Source organism: Dermochelys coriacea, chromosome 13, assembly GCF_009764565.3.
Source record: "Dermochelys coriacea isolate rDerCor1 chromosome 13, rDerCor1.pri.v4, whole genome shotgun sequence".
Taxonomy (NCBI): domain Eukaryota; kingdom Metazoa; phylum Chordata; order Testudines; family Dermochelyidae; genus Dermochelys; species Dermochelys coriacea.
This window is the reverse complement of record NC_050080.1, coordinates 16185577-16207472: the sequence shown is the minus strand read 5'-3', so window position 1 is coordinate 16207472 and position 21896 is coordinate 16185577. Positions and strand designations below refer to the sequence as shown.

Sequence of the window (21896 nt, the reverse complement as noted above, 5' to 3'; positions counted from 1 at the left end):
AGAAGAGAAGACAGAGGTGGGATATAAGTCTTCAAATATGTAAAAGACTGTTATAAACTGGAGGCTGATAAATTGTTCTCCTTATCCACGAAGGACTGGACAAGAAGTAATGGGCTTAAATTGCAGTAAGGGAGATTTGTTACAATTAAGTTTTTCCTGATGTCTAAGGATAGTTAAGCATTGAAACAAATTACCTAGGAAGGTTGTGAAATCTCCATCATTGGAGGTTTTTAAGAACAGGTTAGACAAACAACTCTCAGGGATGGGTCTAGATCAGTGATACTCAGACCTCAGTGATTCAGCAGCCAAATTAGCAATCAACATTACCCAAAGGAGCCAAAGTAGTGTGAATTTATTGTTTCATTTACTATAGTACTATATATACATATTTTAAGAGTATGACGGGAAATCTATACATCTATCTCACAGCAAAATGACAAAGTATCAACTACAATTGGTTAACAACATAGCAAAAGCATCCTGATTGGTTAGTAACTTAGATTGGTAAATAATTAACTCATACAGTGTTTTAATATAATCTTTTAATAATCAAAGAGCTGCAGGAGACACATTAAAGAGGCAGCTGTGGCTTATGAACCTCCATCTAAGTTTCAGGTGGAGATGGATGGCAGGAAAGAGATCATTGGTCATTACCTGTTAGGTTCACTCCTTCTGGGGCACCGGGCATTGGCCACTGTCACTAGACAGGATACTGGGCTGGATGGACCGTTGGTCTGACCCAGTATGGCCATTCTTATGAGGTGATATATGGTGTAGCTACCACAGCTTTTTGGAGCCCTGGAAGTTAGTCTGGATGGCAAGAGAGGGAATTTCAATAGTCAAGATAATATCACAGTTCTCTACTGCTGCTTAACTATTGCTGCATATTAGTTCTAGATGCTTTTGACTATTTTTGAATGGCTTGTTTGGTACAACAATGAAAAGAGGAATAATGAAAATACAAATCACTGCAAGAGAATGGCTTTGAATAAAGAAGCAAATTCACTAAAAATGGCAATTTGGGGAAGATAAAACACGCATGCAGGGTTCCTAAGACCAGGAGACTCAATGTGCCATTAATGAAATTTATTTCACGTAAACTCCTAACAATGAGACATGAAGGCTAGGAAATTTGACCAAAAACTGCACGGACGATGATTTGCCCAAATCACCAGAAAAAGAACAAAGTCTCCAAGTCTTTTAAGAGCTTTCTAATGCTGGGCATCAGTGTCCACCATGATCTGGATTGGAATGTGAATTCCTAGCAGCAGAGCCTAAAAGGATTGTCTCAAAGGTTTGAGATTCAATGTGGTGATAGAAAATGACCTGTATCCTGATGCATTTTCTGTTTCAGTACCCAAAGAAACAAAAAAAGATGCAGGATCAAATTCAAATGTGGTTTAGTGGGGTAGAGCTGCACTAGTCTGGGTCAGCTGACTGGGGCTCCTGGGACTATAAAATCGCACTGTAGATATTCGGACTTGGGCTGGAGCCTAGGCTCTGAGGTGCCTCTTTGAGACCCGGCTCCAAGCCCTAGCCCAGAAGCATACTCTGCAATTTTATATCACTGTGAGCCTGAGTCAGTTGACCCGAGCTTTGAGATTCAATGCTGAGTTGTTTATCACCACCTAGACATGTACAACTTCAGTGGGAGCTGCACCAGCTCAGGCCATGCCTTCTCATTTTTCCCCAATCAAAGAATAGACACTCCTGGAAACCATTAAAGTTCTAGTCTTTCCCCAGCCATTGTGTGTGGGAGGGGGAATGTTCTCCCCTTGTTTGGTACATAATATACACTCTGAGGTATGTGTGAGATAATGTTGACAAATTGCAGCATCCCACATCTGCCCAGCTAAACATATTACCAATTAAATTCTTTTCAATGGTAAAGTTAATTTTTCTCCCATTTTCTCATTTCAGAAGCACGCTCCCTCAGCACAGCATACATATGACCTGCCTAAACTCTACAGAACTGAAGATTATTTTCCTATGAACTACGTAGGTACAAAGTATCAAAGCCACTAGTAGCTGACTTCATCTTATAAGCAGCTTTTTGGGGAGATGTTGCTTGAAATCTTTTCATGATTCATGTTTTGTCCTGACTAATAAAAACTTGAGAATTCTGCTAAGAGCTAAACGTATAGGAGTGGCCTATGGATTTATTATATAGGCAGTTAGCTCCCTTATTTTAAGGGGAGCCTAAACAGTATGCATGGGGAAGAAATGTAAATATAGTTCAGAATAGATTTGTTCACAATGGTTTTAAGTATGGAGGTGTTTATGCTATTGCTGAAAAAAATATATAAACTCATTTTGTTTACATATTTGAACATAAGGTTGCAGACTGCAGTGTGGATAGCATATTAAAACTTTCATGTTATGTGATTTTCCTCCCATGTTTGATATAATTGTTAATTATAGATATTAACCACAGTCTTTAGGTGATATTTCGTATCAATAGCCTCCCACTGTTTTGAATTTACAAGATAAATCTTAAACCTCTAAAATCAATGTGGTACAATTTTGGAAATTCTTAGTTACGCATGGCTGAGACTTTCATTGAAAATAGGATCAACTTCAAAAGCTGTTGTGTATTGTAACTTGAACGGTGTAAATAAATTTCTGCAAAGCTACTATGGCCCCTTTGATATGAAGTTTTAACTCAGCTAGGGCCAAAAGTTTGCCATCTTCTCACCCAACGTAAGTCTATAGAAACAAAATATAAGCATTTGGCTAGGAAGAGTATTTGTGACTAGTGTATGCTAGAAGAGGTGGTCAAATTTAGGCTAGCCAGGTATATAGAAAGTCTCACAGTTGCAGAAATGGGGGAGGACAAGGAATGTATCAAATCCGATGTCCCTTATCTGTAAGGTGCAGTACATTTGAAGAAACAATGAAATACAGGCATCTGGTATATGAACACAACTATTAGTGAAATACTAAAGATGGAAGGTACAATTGTATGTAAATATGGACTTGTATTCTAAGTGAAGCTACATGCATCTGACAAACAATGCCTCTGCTTTTGGGTGGGAGTAGGTGTTTAAGTCACCTCACTACTGGTTAGTGGGAACTAGTGATGAGATATTACAGTACTGCAGCACATATCCAAAAGGAATGTGTGTCATGCAATCAAAGTCAATACCTCTGTAAGCCTGTTGCAGAGAATGTAGCAAGTTCTTGCGGTACTACCAAGAAGCAGAGTACCATATTTGTAATAGGGCTATTATTTAAATAAATGGTATTCTATTATGCATCTTTGGATGTTTTCTACATTTTGATATATTCATTTCAATTATAACAATACAAAGTGTACAGTGCTCACTTTATATTTTTCTTAAATATCTGTACTGTAAAAAACTAGATAGTATTTTTCAATTCACCTAATACAAGTACTGTAGTGTAATCTCTCTCATGAAAGTTGAACTTACAAGTGTAGAATTATGTACAAAAAATCAATGTAAAACTTTAGAGCCTACAAGTCTACTCAGTGCTACTTCGTGTTAGGCCAATTGCTCAGATAAACAAGTTTGTTTACATTTATAGGAGATAATGGTGCCTGCTGCTTCTTTACAATGTCACCTGAAAGTGAAAATATGCTGATGGTTCTGCTCGGTAACGGACCGAAGCATGTTCATTTTCATCATCTGAGTCAGATGCCACCAGTAGAAGGTTGATTTTCTTTTTTGGTGGTTCAGGTTCTATAGTTTCTGCATTGGAATGTAATAAATTTAATTAATGCATAATTTTTTTTACTGAGTTTCATCAGCATAGTAGCATATCTTCTGGAATGGTGGCTAAAGCATGAAGGGACATATAAATGTTTAGGAGATCTGGCACATAAATACCTTGCTGTGCCAGCTATAAAAGTGCTATGCAAATGCCTCTTCTCACTTTCAGGTGACATTGTAAATAAGAAGCAGGCAACATTATCTCCTGCAAATGTAAACAAACTTGTTAGCAATTGGCTGAAGAAGTAGGACTATGGGGACTTGGAGGCACTAAAGTTTTACATTGTTTTGATTTTGAGTGCAGTTATGTAACAGAAAAAGATTGCACTACAGTACTTGTATGAGGTGAACTGAAAAATACCATTTTTTAACATTTTTACAGTACAAGTATTTGTAATCAAAATAAGAAGATAGTCAACACTCTACACTTTGGTATTCTGTGTTAACTGAAATTAATATTTGAACATGTAGAAAAACATTTAATAAATTTGAATTGATATTCTATTGCTTAACAGTGTGATTAAGCAAGAGCCCTAAGTAACAAGACTGATGTTTGGATAAAAGCCTGTCAAAAGCAATGTTCAATACACCCAAAAGCCTGTCACTTTTTAAAAATTGAGATATCAGCTTTGACTAAGTTTGGTCTCTTTGAAATATTAGCATTATAAAATGCATATTGTAGCCTTTGACATACCTAAATGTTGAAACACTGGTCTAGTTAGGGTATGAAAAAATTCATATTACCTTAAACATATTGCATATTAAATCTGAGAACGAGTAATTTTTTCGATGCTTGCTACAAGAGGATATTCAGATACCTATGCTCTGTTTCAAAGATGAGTTAAAGGGTCAAACAATTTTATTCACAATTAGAGTATTATAGTTACACACTAATTGTATGAGCTAAGTCCCAACGTCCAAAACTGTGTTCCAGATGCCAATCATAGCTGTATTTACTGCTGTAATAGCAAAAGCCTGACTTGAAATAAGATACCGGGATTGCTAGAGTTTGGCCTATTTTATAGGCCATCATAGGTAACATCTTTTGTAGAGAGAAGACAGAAGTTCAAGTTTTCACATAGTTTTCCCTTTTCATTTTAGCGCAAACTTGTTAGTAAAATTATGTTAGCAGGTCAGAAAGACCTCTTTCAGGAAATGTCCTGTCACCCAGCATAAGGGCCTGTGATTTGTGGATTAAGCCCAACTGCACAAAGGCCCTCTTAGTGGGCAATAAGTGACTGTCCACACAGGGAGTTAGGAGAGAATAGTTATTGTACTTTAAATTCACACCCTAGTTTATTCTGCACTAAAAGACAACCCAAAATCTGAAGATAAGTAATTATCTCTCACCCTCCCACCCCTGTAGTGACAGCATCCTTATGTAGTGCCCCCTGCCAAGTAACAGCTTAATATTAAGGATGTTCTAGTCCTATTTTCATCAGGCCAAATCCTTGTCTCCTACCCTCCAATCAAGGGCAAGCTTTCCACTAATATAATGGGATTAAGATTTGGTCCTTCTACTTTAAAGGGAAACATTCAATTTACCAAACATCATTTAGTAGTTTCAAGTACTACATGTGCCTTAAGTTTGCCACTCTCTTTAAAAAGAAAATAATCACTCTCCTACTGTTTTTTGTTTAAAACAAAAACCAAAACCTTCCCTGCTGCTGTATGCAAGACCTGTATGAACTGGGAAAACAATCTCCGTTTACCCTATCACGTGTACACTCAATAAACAAGAGAGATTTCTCTCTAATCTTTGTTGGAAGATTTGGGTGTTACAAATAAATAGTAGGTAAAATATTTAAAATAACTTTCCAATGACCTCTGTAATATGCTGCACTTTGAGTAAGAGGGGGGCTCTAGAATACTTGCAATTGCAAGTGAGTTTTGCTTTAGCCATGCTACCCCACTATATACACCATCAGCAAGTCAATACAGTTTCCAGCATGACCAAGCAAATACTGGGGTGAATGGGTGAGTGTTATGGTACATCACATTGCTAGGAAGCTATTATGCGTACTATAGCAATGCCTCTCAAAGTTAATTTAGCACAAATGAAATCTTAAATCTCCAAATATGCACCTATAACCTCACTGTTCTATGATTAAGTGAAAAGCCAAGAATCACAATGAATGTGAGCATTAAATCTTGTCTAAGCTTTCAGTGGTATTAATAGCCTGTTAAAGTAGTTAAACTTCAGTTCATACATTTCTGAAATGGCAGATAAAAAAGTGCATTTGTGAAACTAGAGAGATACTTAAAAAGTTTAATGCACAACACTCAAAGGAAAAAAGTATGAAGACTGGCAAATGTGCCATGAATGGAAGACGCTTAAGTGTAGCCCAGTAGCCCACACTTCTCTGCTGGAAAAGAATGGTTCAGTTCTGGTCAACAAACTTTCATCCAAACTCCAGTCCAGGGAGAGGGAGTTAAAAACTAACTTTTTATAGCCCCTCTTCAATACATTTTTAATGTGGGCTCAGTGTAGATCAGTACGCCATGTAGAGATCTTCAAAAAATGAGAGGTATTACAGACATACATGAACACAAGTAGAAGTGGAATATTAAGGGGCCATACAAATTGCTAGTGGCCCCAAAATCACTGGTTTCTATTTCATTACTAATTATTCAACCACAAAAAGGACAAGTACTGGTCAAAAGTAAACTTAGGAGTTGTACTTGCTCTTACTAGATTCCAAGTTATGCAGCCTTGTATCAGACATCATCTGTTTGCAGTCATTAACATACTAGATCAGCGCAGACACTTCTTAAATTGCATCTAAACAGTGAGTTGTTTTAGGGGGGAAATAAACGTAATCTGTTTAAAACTAGAAATCATTAGGTTGACCCTTTGGAGAAGTGTCTTAGTTATCTCTCCGAACCCCTCTGGTGGGGATAAAGCTTGGGCAGATTCATGGACAGATTGAGGTGGTACTAAGATAGTCACGGAGCTCTCTCTTCCCCTTTCCTTCCTGGGATCCCAGTCAGCAGAGTTCACTTTCAAGTGTCAGCCTCCCAACATGATTACCCTGCAAGCAAAGCTGTAATGTTAGTAAGTAACATTCTGCCACACTGTATTTTATATTTTTATATTTTATACATTTTTTTAAATATAGTTTGCTAGCTCCAGTACAATTAACTTAAGTCCATTTTGAACACTGCTCTCTAATATTAATTTTATTGGTCCATTTCCCCCTGCCTCTAGATTTCTCAAAGATGAGTAAAACCTTGTAAAGAACAAAAATCTTAAGATCAGCTTCAACTGTCTCCTAATGTCTTAAGAGTAGTCTTTAGGTTCCCCCTCCTCTCTGACCGGCCAAACAAATACAATTTTTTTTTTACAGAGCATTGGAATGACAGTCATTAAGAGGTAAGTATCATAATGTCCTGCTCTCTGCTAAAGCTAACAAATCATTACTATACCTTTTGATAAGTCAAGTCATACAGTTTTGAATAAAGGTTTTATCTAATCATGACAAAGTTAGCTATACTACAGAGCTGCAAATAGAGCCATTCTAAATATTTCATATTTATAGTCACCCTTGGATGGCTAGAAATGGCAACTCAGATGAGGAGGCTGCCTCAGATCTTCAAGCCTCCTAGCTATACATTCTTATTTAAATGGACATCAGCTTAGACTCACACATTAAAGATGAATCAGTTAAAGTGACTGCATCACTCAGGGCTTGTCTACACTACCGCACGGCGTCAGTCTAAGACATGCAACTTCAGCTACATGAATAGCATAGCTGAAGTCAACATACTTAGACCTACTTACAGAGCTGTCTTCACTGAGGTAAGTCAACAGCTGACGCTCTCCCGTCGACTCTGCTTGCCTTCTCATTCTGGTGGAGTACCATAGTCAACGGGAGAGCACTCAGTGGTCAATTTATCGCTATACGAGACACGATAAATTGACCCCTGCTGGATCTATCACTGCCTACTGATTAGACAAGCCCTAAGTGTGGTGAATACGTTCAGAAGATACGTATCACAGAACCTGTCTGAAACCAACTGAAGAGAATATGAAACTCAAAAGAGGTACTGTCAACCTGTTTAAAAATAAACAAAAATATCCAGTCCACTAATCATCTTTAAAAATATCTATCCTGCCTGTTTGTTCCTGCTGGAGCTGGTGGGAACAGACTTAACTGCAGCCTCTTGTGCACAGTGGTACCTTGGAAGGGAAAGAGAAAATGAGAAGACCCGTGCCACCCATTGTTCAATCAGAAGTCTATGCTCTGAAACAGTCATCACTTCCGCTTCTATTGATCAACCCATCATCCATGTGAAAGCTCACTCTGTAAAGCTAAGAGGCTGTCTACACAGCAATAAAAATACAGCTGACTCAGGGTTGTGTTGCTTGGGCTGCAGGGCTACAAAACTGCAGTGCAGACACCTGGGCACCAGGTCGCAGAGCCAGACTCCAGCCCAACCATCTACACTGTAATTGTATAGTTCTGCAAGACTGGGTCAGCTGACCCAATGTTAGCCACAGGTGTTTTATTGTAGTGTAGACATCCCCTAAGAAATCAGTGTGACCAAAAATTGGGGAAGGGGTATAATACATTTTAAATACATAGACCATATTAATAATTCCAGCGTAGGCTTGCGTGGCTCACTCATTCGTTACACCAGTGCTTTTCTAGACCTACCTGTTTATTATGTAGATATACTCAAGTTTCTGCCTAAGATACTTTCAAACTTCAAAACCATTTCATAATGGGGATTTAAAAATATTTCCTTTAGTTAACACTACTGTGAAAAGCTTCCACACAGAAAAACTAGATAGGTTAAGTTATTAGTAAAGCAGTGATGACTTTTGTTTCCTAGGAACATCTTATCATATCCTAACCAACTTTCATGGGCTATCTATCACTGGTTGTAAAGTCTGCCAATATATCCTGATCATACCCTTTCTGGGTTAACACATAACCCTGAAAAGGTACAAGAAATTCAAAACCACAATATTTTAGAATATATACTTTCAGCAAATCAAGCTTTCATTTGCTCTGATATGCAAAAGTCTTGCTCTAATCTGGATTTTTCAAGGTAAGATTACATGAATGAATTCTGAGGACAAGAGGCAAATCTTTGTTACAGTATGTTCTTGCCATACTACTGGAAGACTGGTTTGACCCCCCCCCCCAATCAAAATGACTAACATTAACTACTAAACTGTGCCATTTGTATATGGGATTTATTCAGTTTCTGAAAAACTAAACAGTTGCATTTTTCCAAGGGAGTATTCCATATGACAGAAAAATCTGTGTTTTAAGTAGTCAGTACCTTCCTCACTATCCACACTTCCAAAAAAAACATTTTTTTTATATATACACGCACACACACATCCCCGATACCTCAGAAAAAAGCTTGAAAGATTCTAGGTAGAAAAGATTCTTCCAGTATGCTTGAACTTTAACTTAACTGATTACCAAGAACAAGAAATGAAAAAACATGACTATGGTGGTGCCTTTAGATCCTGAAGCTTATGGAACTAGTGAAGCAATGCAAGTCTATTTATATGCTGCTGTTCCTAGTAATAAGTAAAGGAGGAAGGTAAAAGCTATTAACTTACTGGTTAAGTTGATCTTAAATAAAAATGTTTTAAATTTTCCCATAAGCAATCAGTAGATCTGAAACAACGGCACCACACAAACTTGCCATAGCAAATCCCCAGAGCTTCTTTCTACAGGGGTCAATGTAATGAAGCACAGTTTAATAAACAGTGATATGGCACTAGTAATAAAGCAAATGTTTACATTAAGCACAATACAGCAATTTATTTAGATGCTTAAATGAAGAATACAAAGGGAAATAAAGATCACAAAATTATACATACTACAACAGTGTGTCATATATTAGATGGTATAAATGAATACAAACACCTTGTTGGTGTTAACTAAAGATAAAACTAAATATCCAAAATGCAGCATTTTTATTTCTGTATGCTGCTTCAACACAATACACTTTTATACAGATCTAAAAGGTGTCAAAATTAGTAGCTGCAAACTTGTTTCTTGCATGTGATTTTTTCTTTTTTAGCTTAAAAGATTTCAGAAAATGGCTCTGAAATACATTTGTCATCAGTTGTAATGTCAAGGATATTCAGAACAAGAAAATTCTATAATACAATAGAGTCCAGATATAATTTTTTATGTTGCTGGCCTCAGTTTTGAGATTGTACAAGGTTATGTGCAAAAACTAAGTTTGTCAAAATTCATACTATAGCAGTTTCAAGCTTTTGCTAGGTAAACTAGATACAGCATTTATTACACAGCAGGGCAACACTAAAAAAGAGAAACAAATCTATGATGGGTACACAATAACAATTTCATAAGCTTCACTTGAATAGGTCTAAAAGACTGTACAAATATACATTTCAACTATTCAGAATGATACATGAAAAAAAAATCAATTTCCCCATAGTCTACTATACACATTGAACTGGTAGCTCATGTTGGCCCTATACTACCATGTGAAAAAGGGTAATGTTTAAAAAGACATACAACTGAACATATCGAAGAGTGAAATAAATGTTGAAAATGCAGATAAAGAAAACCTCTGCTTTTCTTTGTGTGCATTCTGGAGCCACCAGCTTATCTGTTTTCACATTAAGTTACTGTGCTCATCACAGTAGGTATTCTCAAGCAAATTTAGCCAACAGCATACTTAGGAATAACCACTGGAATAATAGTGGCCACATCAACCACTAGCCAGATGACCTAGCACTCAAAAGGCAGTACCAGTTAGAATTAAGCTCAGCAGTCATATTGAAATGAAAGTATTTAGACAGTTGTAGATTGAAGCATATTTACCCATGCTTCTGAATTGAGCAGCTTATGCTTGCTGGCTGCTCAACTCTACACCAGTTAAGCTGCTATGCATTGGTTCTGCTACACCATCAGTCACACTGTCAAACTGATCTCCATCTTCGCTGTCAATTGTGCTATTCTGCCATTCCATCTGCTGATTTGACAAACTCTCCTCAATTTCTGATGCATTTTTCCATTGTGACTGGTCCTTAGACCAAAACTCTTCTACTTTTCCATAGGAACTATTCTTCCATTTTGATTGCTCTTCATCACTTTCAGAGGCAACCCCTTTTATTTCTGCAGCTGGTTTACTACTACCAACATCTTCACTCTGGGATGATTCATCTGTCCAAACTTCTGGTTTCACCTCTGATGTATTGTCTTCAAAGTCAGAAACTTGCTGAGAGCCAGGTCCACTTTCAGACTGCGAAGCTCCATCTTTCCATTCAGCAACATCATCTTGATCTTCTTGATCACCTTCACTATCTGAGGCATCACCTACCAGTTTAACTGGTTCCTTGGCAGAGTGAATCTCTTCATATTTTGAGCCTTCCTCCTGTTTTTGGTCTGATTTCTCTGGAGACTGTAAGGGATTTTCATCAGCAGTCTCCTTGGATATGCTGTCTTCTGTATTCTCTATTATGCTATCAATAGAGGTTTTACGACCAACATCTGAAATTGGTTGACCAAATGGACTACTGCTTTCATTAGAGTCCTCTTCTATGTTTTCGTAACTGTCTGAAGAACTTTCCTCATCTTTTTCTAGGTTTATTTTTTTATCAACAGTTTTACTAGCATTGACTCTGGAATTCTTTTCATCATGATTTTCAAACAGCCATTCAGCATCAAAATCCATTTCGTGTTTAACTTTGTTTAATTCTTTCATGTTAAAACCAAGTAGCACACCAGGCTTGTACTTTTCACAATCTCTAACACATTTCTTTCTTTTGTTGCTAAAATGTGAAGCAATATCTGATTTCCATAGCCATAAACTGGCAGCCAACTTTTCAATTTCTCTCCTACTGGGATACGGTTGCTTATTGAAATATTTTGTAAGAAATGTTTTTCTGGCTTCATAAGAATCATCTTCATGACCCTTAGGGTCTAAAGCTAAAACTACAGGTTCTTCAGGTTTCTCTTCAAAGGCAGATGGTGAGTCATCATCATCCATTTTTCTTTTCTTCATCAGAGAGAATTCCATGTGTTCATAAGTACGTTTCACAGGTGCTACAGCTGGAGACTGATTTAGTCGAGATGGCGCATTAGCTTTGTCTTGGCCGTTTTGGGTCTTCCCAACCCCTCTGCAATGAACAAGGTGTAGCGTTATAGTTGAGGCAGTCATATTACTGGTATATACACCAAGACAATGAATGCATTTATATGTTAGCTTTTTCTCAACCGGATGAACTGTTTGAATTACTTGATGCCTCTCCCTTAAGTGATGTGCAAGTGCATCAGATATAGGTCCTTTTAGGATTGAAAAGCAGAGAGGGCAGAGTGTTTTACCCACATCTTTTTTGTAGGGGACTGCTGCTTGAGGAGAACTTTTCACAGGTATATCTGCCTTCTCCTGGATTTTCGGCTGTGGTTTTGGAGGAACAGGAGGAGTATTCTGAGCATGATAAGCTACAGATTCAGCAGGGGCATCTCTCAGATTATAGGTGGTTACAAGTAGATGTATATTAGTGTGACTACCCTGCTGCAATGTCAAATCAAAGGTTAAAGTGGAATCAGTTTTAGGTCCCATTTCTTCATCAACATGAACCATTCGCATATGAGCAGCCATCTTTTCAACATCATTGAAAGTTGAACGGCAGTATGGACAAGACAGTCCATGGATTAACATATGATTAAGCAATGTATCAGTGGGTAAATAGCGATTACAGTATAAACATTTGCTAGTGAAATTGTGTATTTTCATTATATAGTTAGCTACTGCAGGCACCTTTTCAGCCTTGTGCTCCTTTTCAAAGTGAACACTGTACACATTTTCAGGAAACAGCTCATTACAGATTGTACAAATTTTCCATTTTTGTGTCGATGAAGTATTGACAGCAGAAGGACCTGTAGCAGCCACAGGAGGCTTTGAGCCAGACTGACCTAATGCTCTTGATGCTGCCTGAGACTGAGATAATGATGTTTGTTTCAACTGGGCTGATGAAAGAGAAGATGAATTGGCAGACTGAAGAGAGTACCTTGCTGGAGTCTGAGATCTCTGCTCCCCTCCAAGGGTATAAGGCCTTCCATTTCCACTAGGTGAAAACTGTTTCATTGTTTGAGACTGTTGTGGAATAGAAACTGGTGCATTACCACTTAAGTTTAGCCTTCCCCCCGGCTGTCCAACATAACTTGGTGGTACTGATTTGACTCCATAATTGTTCTGTTGTAGGTGAACATTTGACATCATATTCACTCCTGCAGAATTTAATGTAGGCTTTGGTATAGTGAGTCGATTCATCATCTGCTGTGATGGAAGAGATCGGACATTCCCAGGGGAAAGGGGACCCATCCTTTGAGGAAGTCCCATAGGCTTTTTATCCTGTGGTTTTGGAGCTATTAGCATCAAAGGTTTGGATCTTGGAACCACTACATTAGTGTGCCCTATCATTGCTGTAACCTGATATCCTATACGTTCATGGTCTTCAATAACATGCTGTACTAAAGCTTCATACGACTTCGGCATAAAAAGGCATCGTTTGCAGTGAATACTACCCTCCTCTCGGGTACTGGAACTTAAGGGAACTGCACCGTTGAGTGACTTTTCACCTGCCTTTGCTACATAAGGTGCAGCAACATGCTGAAAATGTTCCCTGTAAATGTGCTTTCTAACTATTTCATATAGAGGATCTCGGTAAGTGCACTTCTTACAATAATAAACAGCTTGTTCTACACTGTCAGCCTGCTTAGGTTTAAGGCTATCATGTTTGTTTTTATCTTTAAAAGTGCTGATGCCTCCACTCGGTGTATTGGCATTTGGAGCATGAAATATTTTAATGTGCGTTTCCAAAGTCTTTTTGTCCGCATTGAAAGTACAGTAGGGACAATTAAGAAGAATCCTATTTTCAAAGTCTTCACTATGAACATTCCGGAAGTGACTTTTATAGGCTGAAAAGAACTTCGACGAAAATGGACATGCACTGCAGCAAAAGGGTTTTGTCCGATAGTCCTTAAAACAAAGAACAAAACAAAAACTAGATATCAAAAAACACACTTTTTTTAACAAGACATTTTGCACTAAGCAACATGGAGAATGTGGAATTTCAGCTCGTCTCAGAGACCATTACAATGGATCAGACCAGCTTCAACTCTGCCATTAATTTGGCATTCACATTTTTTGTCCTATAAACCAGGTAATTAGAAGTTGAATTACCAGACTGCACATGTAAAATGAAAAGTGCCAATTTAGAGGTCACTTTGAAAGCATAGCCCAGTGTGTCATGTTTATGGTTAATTCATAAAGATACCACTCTTTCTTAGTAAGGGATACCACTCTTTCTTAGTAAGGGAATGGAAACAATGCTGTCTGTCAGGCTGCATGGAACAGAGACTTTACCAACATCTTTTGCCAGAAGATGTGAGCTTGGCTGTTAAAACTATAATGTACTATTAGTTGGCAAGCTCACAGAATGAGGCTTTCAGGCCAAAAAAGGTCACTTCAGATCAAAGTATTTCACAAAATGATATTTTTAGACATTTCAATGTGCTTTAATTCAGTCATTAGCAACGATTAACAATTTTCTTTTAATACTGTCCTTAAAAGCTTTCTAAATTAGTGCAGTATTTTGAAATAAGTATTTTTAACTACCACTTCCAATGTTATGGTCACACAAGCCTAGTGCCTCTTTTTGTATTATAGTATCTTACTCACTTTTGAGAATGGAGCAGAACTGAGTAGTTTAGCTCATCAGTCCTGTTGCTTCCAGACAGATTTAATTGTGCCCTGATTAATGTTGATTTAAACAATGTACATAGGCGGTGGGGGATGAACATGCAAACTATGATACAGAAGTTATTTTGCGAATTTGGAATGAAGCACAAGGAATAATCTTCATGAAACATAAATCAGATCCCAAAAGGCATTATTTAACTGTAATGTTTAATTTAGATAATATAATCATCCTATCAGCAATACTTTAGAAGTAGAGCTACAAGCAACCAACTTTTTCTACTGACCAAAGCTAAGTTGTAAATTTTTCAAAACTCACCATGGATCAGAAAGAAAAAGAAAATAAAAAAAGGCCTTTGAAAAATTCTACTCTTTTATATAATACCACCTATCTCTTTCATAGTACTTTTCATAGACCCCTTACTCCCCCTAAATTGTAGCAGCTTTGAAAGGTTGCTGATGCAGTGTCAACTGTTACACTTCAAACTGAAATTAAACTGTACGTGATTTTCATGTCTATCTTTGAAGTCAGCCTGGCATTTCAAAATAATTTAACATTAAATATAAAACATGACAAATTGAGGTAACTATGAACAACATTCATAGCTATACAAGTGAAGCTATGCAAGTGAATCTTCAAGGTGCAAGTGCATCCCCTGAAGTTAAGGAATGAATTACTCTCCCGCTCCGTACGAGTAGTGAGCTTTGTGTATTTCTGGCCACCTTCTGAAGCCTCAGATATTGGCCATTGCTAGAAACAGGCCACAGAATTAAGAGTTGTCTGCTTTGATGTGACAAATCTTTTTGTTGAATTTATTAGAAGCAGGAAGAACATACTGATGCACATCAAGCGCATAGCAATAAAGGAAATTTGGTTTTACAAATACCAGACCAGTGATCCATCAAATATAAGCATCCTGTTTCCAGAGGTGAGCAATACCTGATACTTATACCACCTGATTTCGCAAGTGAAATGTTCACCTGTCATTGTTTCACTGCTTATTTTATTAAATATTATACTAAAAGTAGAGGCTATCATAGAACCAAAGTGAAGGGCTTCTGTTAAATTTGTTTAGTCAGTGGAAGAAGACAGAAGTCACCATCACATTTACATTCTTTTCCTCCATTTCTCCTAGCTCAATTCAAACCTCCTTAGCTTCACAGTCAATTCAGAAATATCTAGAAAAGAATAAATAAGATTTCCAACAACACTGCCACTCCATTCTGCTGTATTTAACTGTGTGCCTAAACTGAACAGGCTTTGACACAGATGGGTTATCACCAAGTCCTCAGAGATGTAGCCGACAGCTGAAAGCTATGACAGTGGAGAAAGCAGCAGTTGGATTTATTCTACTTAATAGTTTTCTGAATTCTTCGTGAAAACAGATGGTGGAACTGAATTAGGGAGAGGTGAAGCAAATCGTGTAGAAACAGTCTGAACAAATAGTTATACTTTTAACTAGAGGGATGGTGAGTTTGTGCTGAGCTGGAAAACAAGGATGGCAACTTTTTTTTTCTTCTTCTTCTTAAACTAAAGTTTGGCACTTCAGGTGCAAGAATAGAACAGGCGCTTAAAATTTCTCAACAGTGAAGTTTCTCATTCAAATAACTGGCCCTCAGCATCTGTTTAACCCAATCAAGACTAGGATTATTACTTGTACATCAAAAGCACCCTTCTAATAATCCTTTAAGTAGATTATAAAAACCACCATTAAAACTGGTAAAATACTACAAAAGAAATTGGTATAATTGTGCAAAACACCATTTGAAAGTTACTGCCTTCAGGATCTGAGGTGAGATTCTGTGGAACCATTACTAACCTGATTTTTTGTAAGCGATGGATCCCACAATCCTACATCTTCCCACGTAGTGTTTTTCAAATAAAAGTCATTAGGTTCAAACTGCTTAAAATCCTGGAAAAGGGTGGATGGGAAGATAGAGAAACATCAAAAACAAAAACTGATTGCTCCCCATTGATTACTCATGAAGACACCCACACAGCCCTGTTTCCACCAAGAACTACCCACAAGTAGTACAAGAGATCATTAACCCAAGGGAAAATTTCCCCTCAGGAGAATTGTAAAAATGCATCTTGTACATTTATTTCAACTAAAGTTTCCATTGACCAAAAAAGGTGGGTTCCCAAGGAATTAGTGGTTCCAAATAAGCAATTCTGAAAAGTACAGGATCAAAGACACTAAATAACCGAGGGCCAAGATTTTCAAAAATAAAATCCTGAAGTCAGCCCAAGTCTGACTTTCAAGATTTTCAAAAGTGTTCAGCACCTGACAGTTCCCACTGAGATCAATGTTGAGTATTTTTTAAAATCGGATGTGTGTTTAAAGATGGACAACAGCTTCTATTTTTAAAAATTTTGGCATAGGGACTTAGGTGAAGTTCTTAAAAGCACCTTAAGTCCCAGTTTTGAAAGCACCTAAGGTACTCTGAATCCCAAAGAGTGACTGAAAGCCAATGGCACTCAGGCCTAAATCACTTTTGAAATTTGGATTCAAACTCTTTTGAAAATTTTACCCTGAAGCCCATTATTCAACCCACACTTATTCAAAGTAAATGACCCCAAACAAAAAGGGATGAACACTCATTTTATCTGGAACAACAACATGAAGAAGATGAGCTAGTTTAAAACTAGAACAAAATGCAGAAGGCTACTATCTATAGGGTGCTGAAGAGCCATAGAGCAGATGAGTAGAAAGGTGATCATACAGGGTATTCATTTCAGGAAAATAGGTTTTTGATAAGCAATATCTTAAAGTTTGTCAGTAAGATTAATAGCAGAATAGGTCTTAAATATCAACTTAAGCCATTAATGAAAGCAGTCCTTAACATGGTAACCTATTGTTCTGCACTGAAATACCTGTTAAAATCTCAGTTCATCTCTTGGCCCCTAGGACAGCAGGCTCTAAGGCCTTGTCTAGACTAGGATTTAAAGGTGTAATTTTACTACAACAGCTAGCACCTGCTACAACATTTTAAAAGTCTAGCATAGACATAGCCCGCTGCCTTCAACACATGCCAAACCAGACAGTTAAAGCCTACACACATTAGCTAACACTACACCTTTAAATCCCAGTTTAGACAAGGCTTAAAAGTGTGTAACTTGCTTCAGCAACAACTCCTAAAGCCATTCTTAAATGGTTACTTCTAGATGGCAGTAATTCTGTAACAGAACCCCACACAACTCATTCTCATCTGGAGGTCACAACCCGAGGTAAAGTGAAGGGGTAAAACTGAAGGTCCTTAAAGGTCTATCAGAAACGTATAGGGACCCCCCAAAAAATCTGATGTGGTGGTAGCTAATACAATGTTTTTATGAAATCTCTACAAGAAATATCACTTCAGCAGAAAATTGAATCCAAGTGCCTCAATTCAAACCAGAAAGCTAAGTCAGATGTCATACTTACTTCTATATGTTCTTTACAGTATTCCAAACCAATATCACTAAGTATTTTTTTCACAGTTTTCCGGGCTTTTCTTAAACTGCCAAGGTTGTTGACAGGAAGTTGGAACATAGTTTCTATTGAAAAAGAAAGTCATAAGGGGAAAAGAAGTCAAAATATGGTTTGTCTCATGAAGAGCTGCATTTTTAATTCTCAGTAATATATTCTTACTTCACCCACACCACGGAACATAAAGAGCTGTCACCTTTCTTAAGAAAAACTAATACATTTTCTTTCTGGTTTGTTCTTAAAATGAGGTGGACTGTGAAAACTAGATGTTGTCAAACTTTAAAGTGAACAGAAGAGTTGATGAAATGACTGCTGAAAAGAAAAAAGTCTAATCAAGCAGCACCTGGGGACAACTTTAAAAAATATTTCCATTTAGTGTAAAATTTACCTACTGTGTCAAAGCTCTTACAAATTCAGTCCACTCTTTTGTGCATATGGATAGTAGCTCATCTGGAAGTTGAGAAATCAGGGCTCCAAAGAATTTTGGTTTTTTTGAGAGACTTCTTTTAAATCAACCTATAGCAGTTTTCTTAGCTATATATCCAACAGCAGGAAAGTGAACTGATTACATGTTCAATGACACTTCACTCAAGATTTTGGGTAGCCCACACTGCGCTCTTAGATAGACTTAAAATTTTAAAAATAACCCTATCACATTACCACCACATTGTGATGGGAGTCAGGGAAAGAACCTCTTTTCTCACAGAGAAGTTTCTGGTGCAGAATATTGAGCACATTGGGTTCAGTGCTACTCCATTTTCCATATATCTGGAGTTTGATTTGATTTGAGTGGTTGACAAGCAATTAAAGATATCAGTAAAGACTGTAGTCAACAGACCTGTTTACCATTAAAATGTGCACTGAAGACTTTACTTATACAGAGTCCATTTCAGGGTTCTATGTTTCTCTTTCAGCAATTGCTGAGGTCACCAATCACCTAGAGTAATGTAGCTTGAGGCAACCAAACACTAAGGGGGAAACAGAGCACCCTACACTGAGGTTGTCACAGGTAAATAAGGGAGAAACTATTTGTAAATTAATTCTAATTCCATTGTCTGTTACTGACTGGAAAAATTTATGAACTAATTTTCAATTCAACTGTAAAGGAAAGGCTAAATTTGGTACTTTTGAAGGTATAGAGATTCCTGAATTCCCTAACAACCAGAATTAAGATCTCATCCAACCTACAAGGCAACAGTTAGATCCACAGCCCCAGCCCGTTTGTGGATACCGAATCCTCCGTTTATGTGCTGTTGCTATCACTGTAACAGCAATGGATTGCACAACCATTAAGTCATATCCTGAAGTACAACAATGGGGCATTTGCACTGGAGGATGGTAGTGGTACAGGTGGTAGAAATCTGAAAAATGTCTCTTTTCTTCAGACATTATAGATACCTTTTCTGGGTACTAGAGATTAAAGGAAGTGTACCCCCACCCTTCTCTAAGAAGAGAAGAGAAGAGAAGAGAAGAGAAGAGAAGAGAAGAGAAGAGAAGAAAAGAAAATTAATTTTTTTTTTTAAGCACCAAGGAATTACCAGAGGCGAAGAGCTTGTTTCAGTGAACTGTAACAGTAATGTTTGTTGTGACTGGAATACTTTAAGGGGCTAGCAGGTTTCACTGTTGGTAGCTATTATCTAGATACGCTATGTGATTAAGTGGAAAACAATTGAATAAAATCTTATTTTGTTTGAATGATACACAATTCTGCTCTTGTAAACTAATAATCCCATCATAGGGCCAAAATCTATCCCAGCTCCACTAAAAAAAAAAGCAGTGTCGTTTTTAACCATGTCACTTGGCTTTTGATACATCTGTAGATATAGTTTTAACTCTTGCTCATCTTTACTTAACTGTCATCTCTGGAATTTGAGATGATTAATAAGTAAGGCTAAGTTTTTTGTCATGTATATTTTTAGTAAAAAATTCACAAAAGCCCATGACCTGTCCCTGACATTTACTAAAAATAAAAGTGACAAAATGGGTAGCCTGGGCAGCTGGGGGCATGCAGGAAGGAAGGCTGGGAGCTCCAGGGTCCCCCTCAGCTGGCGGCTCCAAATTTTAGGGGTTCCCATTGCCGCCCACAGGGGAGCAGTGGGGATTCCCCCCCTACTGCCCCGGGGGGAGAAAGAGGGGGTGGCAGGGAGCAGCATCGAGAAGCTGCGGGGCTCCCCACTGCCACCCACAGAGGCCAGGAGCTGCCAGGGTACCCAGCAGCTCCCTGCCTCCACAGGTGGCGGGGACCCTGCAGCTCCCCACCAGCACTGGCTGAGGTCACGGAGATCTTTCGAAGTTATGGATTCCGTTACTAAATCGCAACCTTATTAATAAGACATCTACAAATATACTATTTAAAAAAATAGGTCCTCTTAATTCTATCATAAGATCAGTACCAATTTCTATTAAGTTATAACAAGACTGACAATGACATTTTCGTAAACTACAAATGTGCGTGGACTGTGATTACAGAACTATAGTTAGGTATCTGACAACCCTCTTCCCCCCAAATCCTCACCACACACTCCTTTCAAAGTTTGCTTTTTTTGACTGTCTACATACTGGCCTTTTTTCAGAAAAATGTCCTGGTATTTACACTGGTGCACCAGCTGTTAAATCCAAGTCCAGACAGCCTCTAACATCTTGCCTACACTAGAGCTACCACTGTTAACAACATTGCTGGTGGAGCTGTATTTGGCATTAGCAACGGTGGGAAGTTTTTCAGAAAATAAACCTAGAATAGACAAGGTTTCCAAATATATAAGTGCTAGTGCAGGTCACTGAAATCAATTTCACAAGCTGCAAACATTACGGGCAGCAAGTGCTGCTAGCCAATAACTGCCTGATTCTTAATTAAAAATGGCTCCCAAGAAAAAGCTGTGGATTGTCACACTATGCAAGTTTCCTATTAATACAATTTACAGATTATGTGGGAACCAGACCCAATTTGCAGAAAACTCTATGGTAAAATTTTCAAAAGTGTCAAACCATGGCTAAACTAATATAAATACCCCTATATTAAAAGGTAAAAAAGCAAGGACATTTAGTGTAAAGATAGGTTTCAGAGTAGCAGTCATGTTAGTCTGTATTCGCAAAAAGAAAATGAGGACTTGTGGCACCTTAGAGACTAACAAATTTATTTGAGCATAAGCTTTCGTGAGCTACAGCTCACTTCATCGGATGCATTCAGTGGAAAATACAGTGGGGAGATTTATATAAACAGTGAACATGAAACAATGGACGTTGCCATACATACTGCAAGCAGAGTGATCAAGTAAGGTGAGCTATTACCAGCCAGGGGGGAGGGGGGGAACCTTTTGTAGTGATAATCAAGGTGGGCCATGTCCAGCAGTTGACAAGAATGTCTGAGGAACCTATCCTTGCAACAAAGCCTGTTGACAACTGTGTCCACATAGCTATTCAGGGGACACCATCATAGGGCTTAATCACATCACACTATCAGAGGCTCGTTCACCTGCACATCTAACTATGTGATATATGCCATCATGTGCCAGCAATGCCCCTTTGCCATGTACATTGGTCAAACTGGACAGTCTCTACGTAAAAGAATAAATGGACACAAATCGGACGTCAAGAATTATAACGTTCAAAAACCAGTCGGAGAACACTTCAATCTCTTTGGTCACTTGATTACAGACCTAAAAGTGGCAATTCTTCAACAAAAAAACTTCAAAATACACTTCAACTAGAGAATGCTGAATTGGAATTAATTTGCAAACTAGATACAATTAACTTAGGCTTGAATAAAGACGGAGTGGATGGGTCATTACACAAAGTAAAATTATTTCCCCATGTTTATTCCCACCCCCCCGCTATTCCTCAGACGTTCTTGTCAACTGCTGGAAATGGCCCACCTTGATCATCACTACAAAAGGTCCTTCCCCCCCCCCCCACTCTCCTGCTGGTAATAGCTCACCTTACCTGATCACTCTCCTTACAGTGTGTATGGTAACACCCATTGTTTCATGTTCTCTGT

General features: G+C 38.0%; 2 protein-coding genes across 9 annotated transcripts in view; one reads left to right on the top strand and one right to left on the bottom strand.

Annotated features, from left to right (window-relative positions):
• BCAS4 (breast carcinoma amplified sequence 4) overlaps positions 1-5386 on the top strand; it is a 64128-nt gene extending 58742 nt beyond the window's left edge. Inside the window, exon 5 of the mRNA XM_038369081.2 lies at positions 1921-5386. Within this exon, the coding sequence (XP_038225009.1) occupies positions 1921-2025 (105 nt within the window). The 3' untranslated portion in view covers positions 2026-5386. The remainder of the gene's footprint in view (positions 1-1920) is intronic.
• A 4116-nt stretch (positions 5387-9502) lies between these two features.
• LOC119841564 (activity dependent neuroprotector homeobox) overlaps positions 9503-21896 on the bottom strand; it is a 43724-nt gene continuing 31330 nt past the window's right edge. For all 8 annotated transcript variants that reach the window (XM_043495535.1, XM_038369075.2, XM_043495539.1 and 5 more), the window contains 3 exons: positions 17858-17970; positions 16256-16348; positions 9503-13715 (listed from right to left, as the gene is read on the bottom strand). In XM_043495535.1, the coding sequence (XP_043351470.1) occupies positions 10575-13715; positions 16256-16348; positions 17858-17970 (3347 nt within the window). In that variant the 3' untranslated portion in view covers positions 9503-10574. The remainder of the gene's footprint in view (positions 13716-16255; positions 16349-17857; positions 17971-21896) is intronic.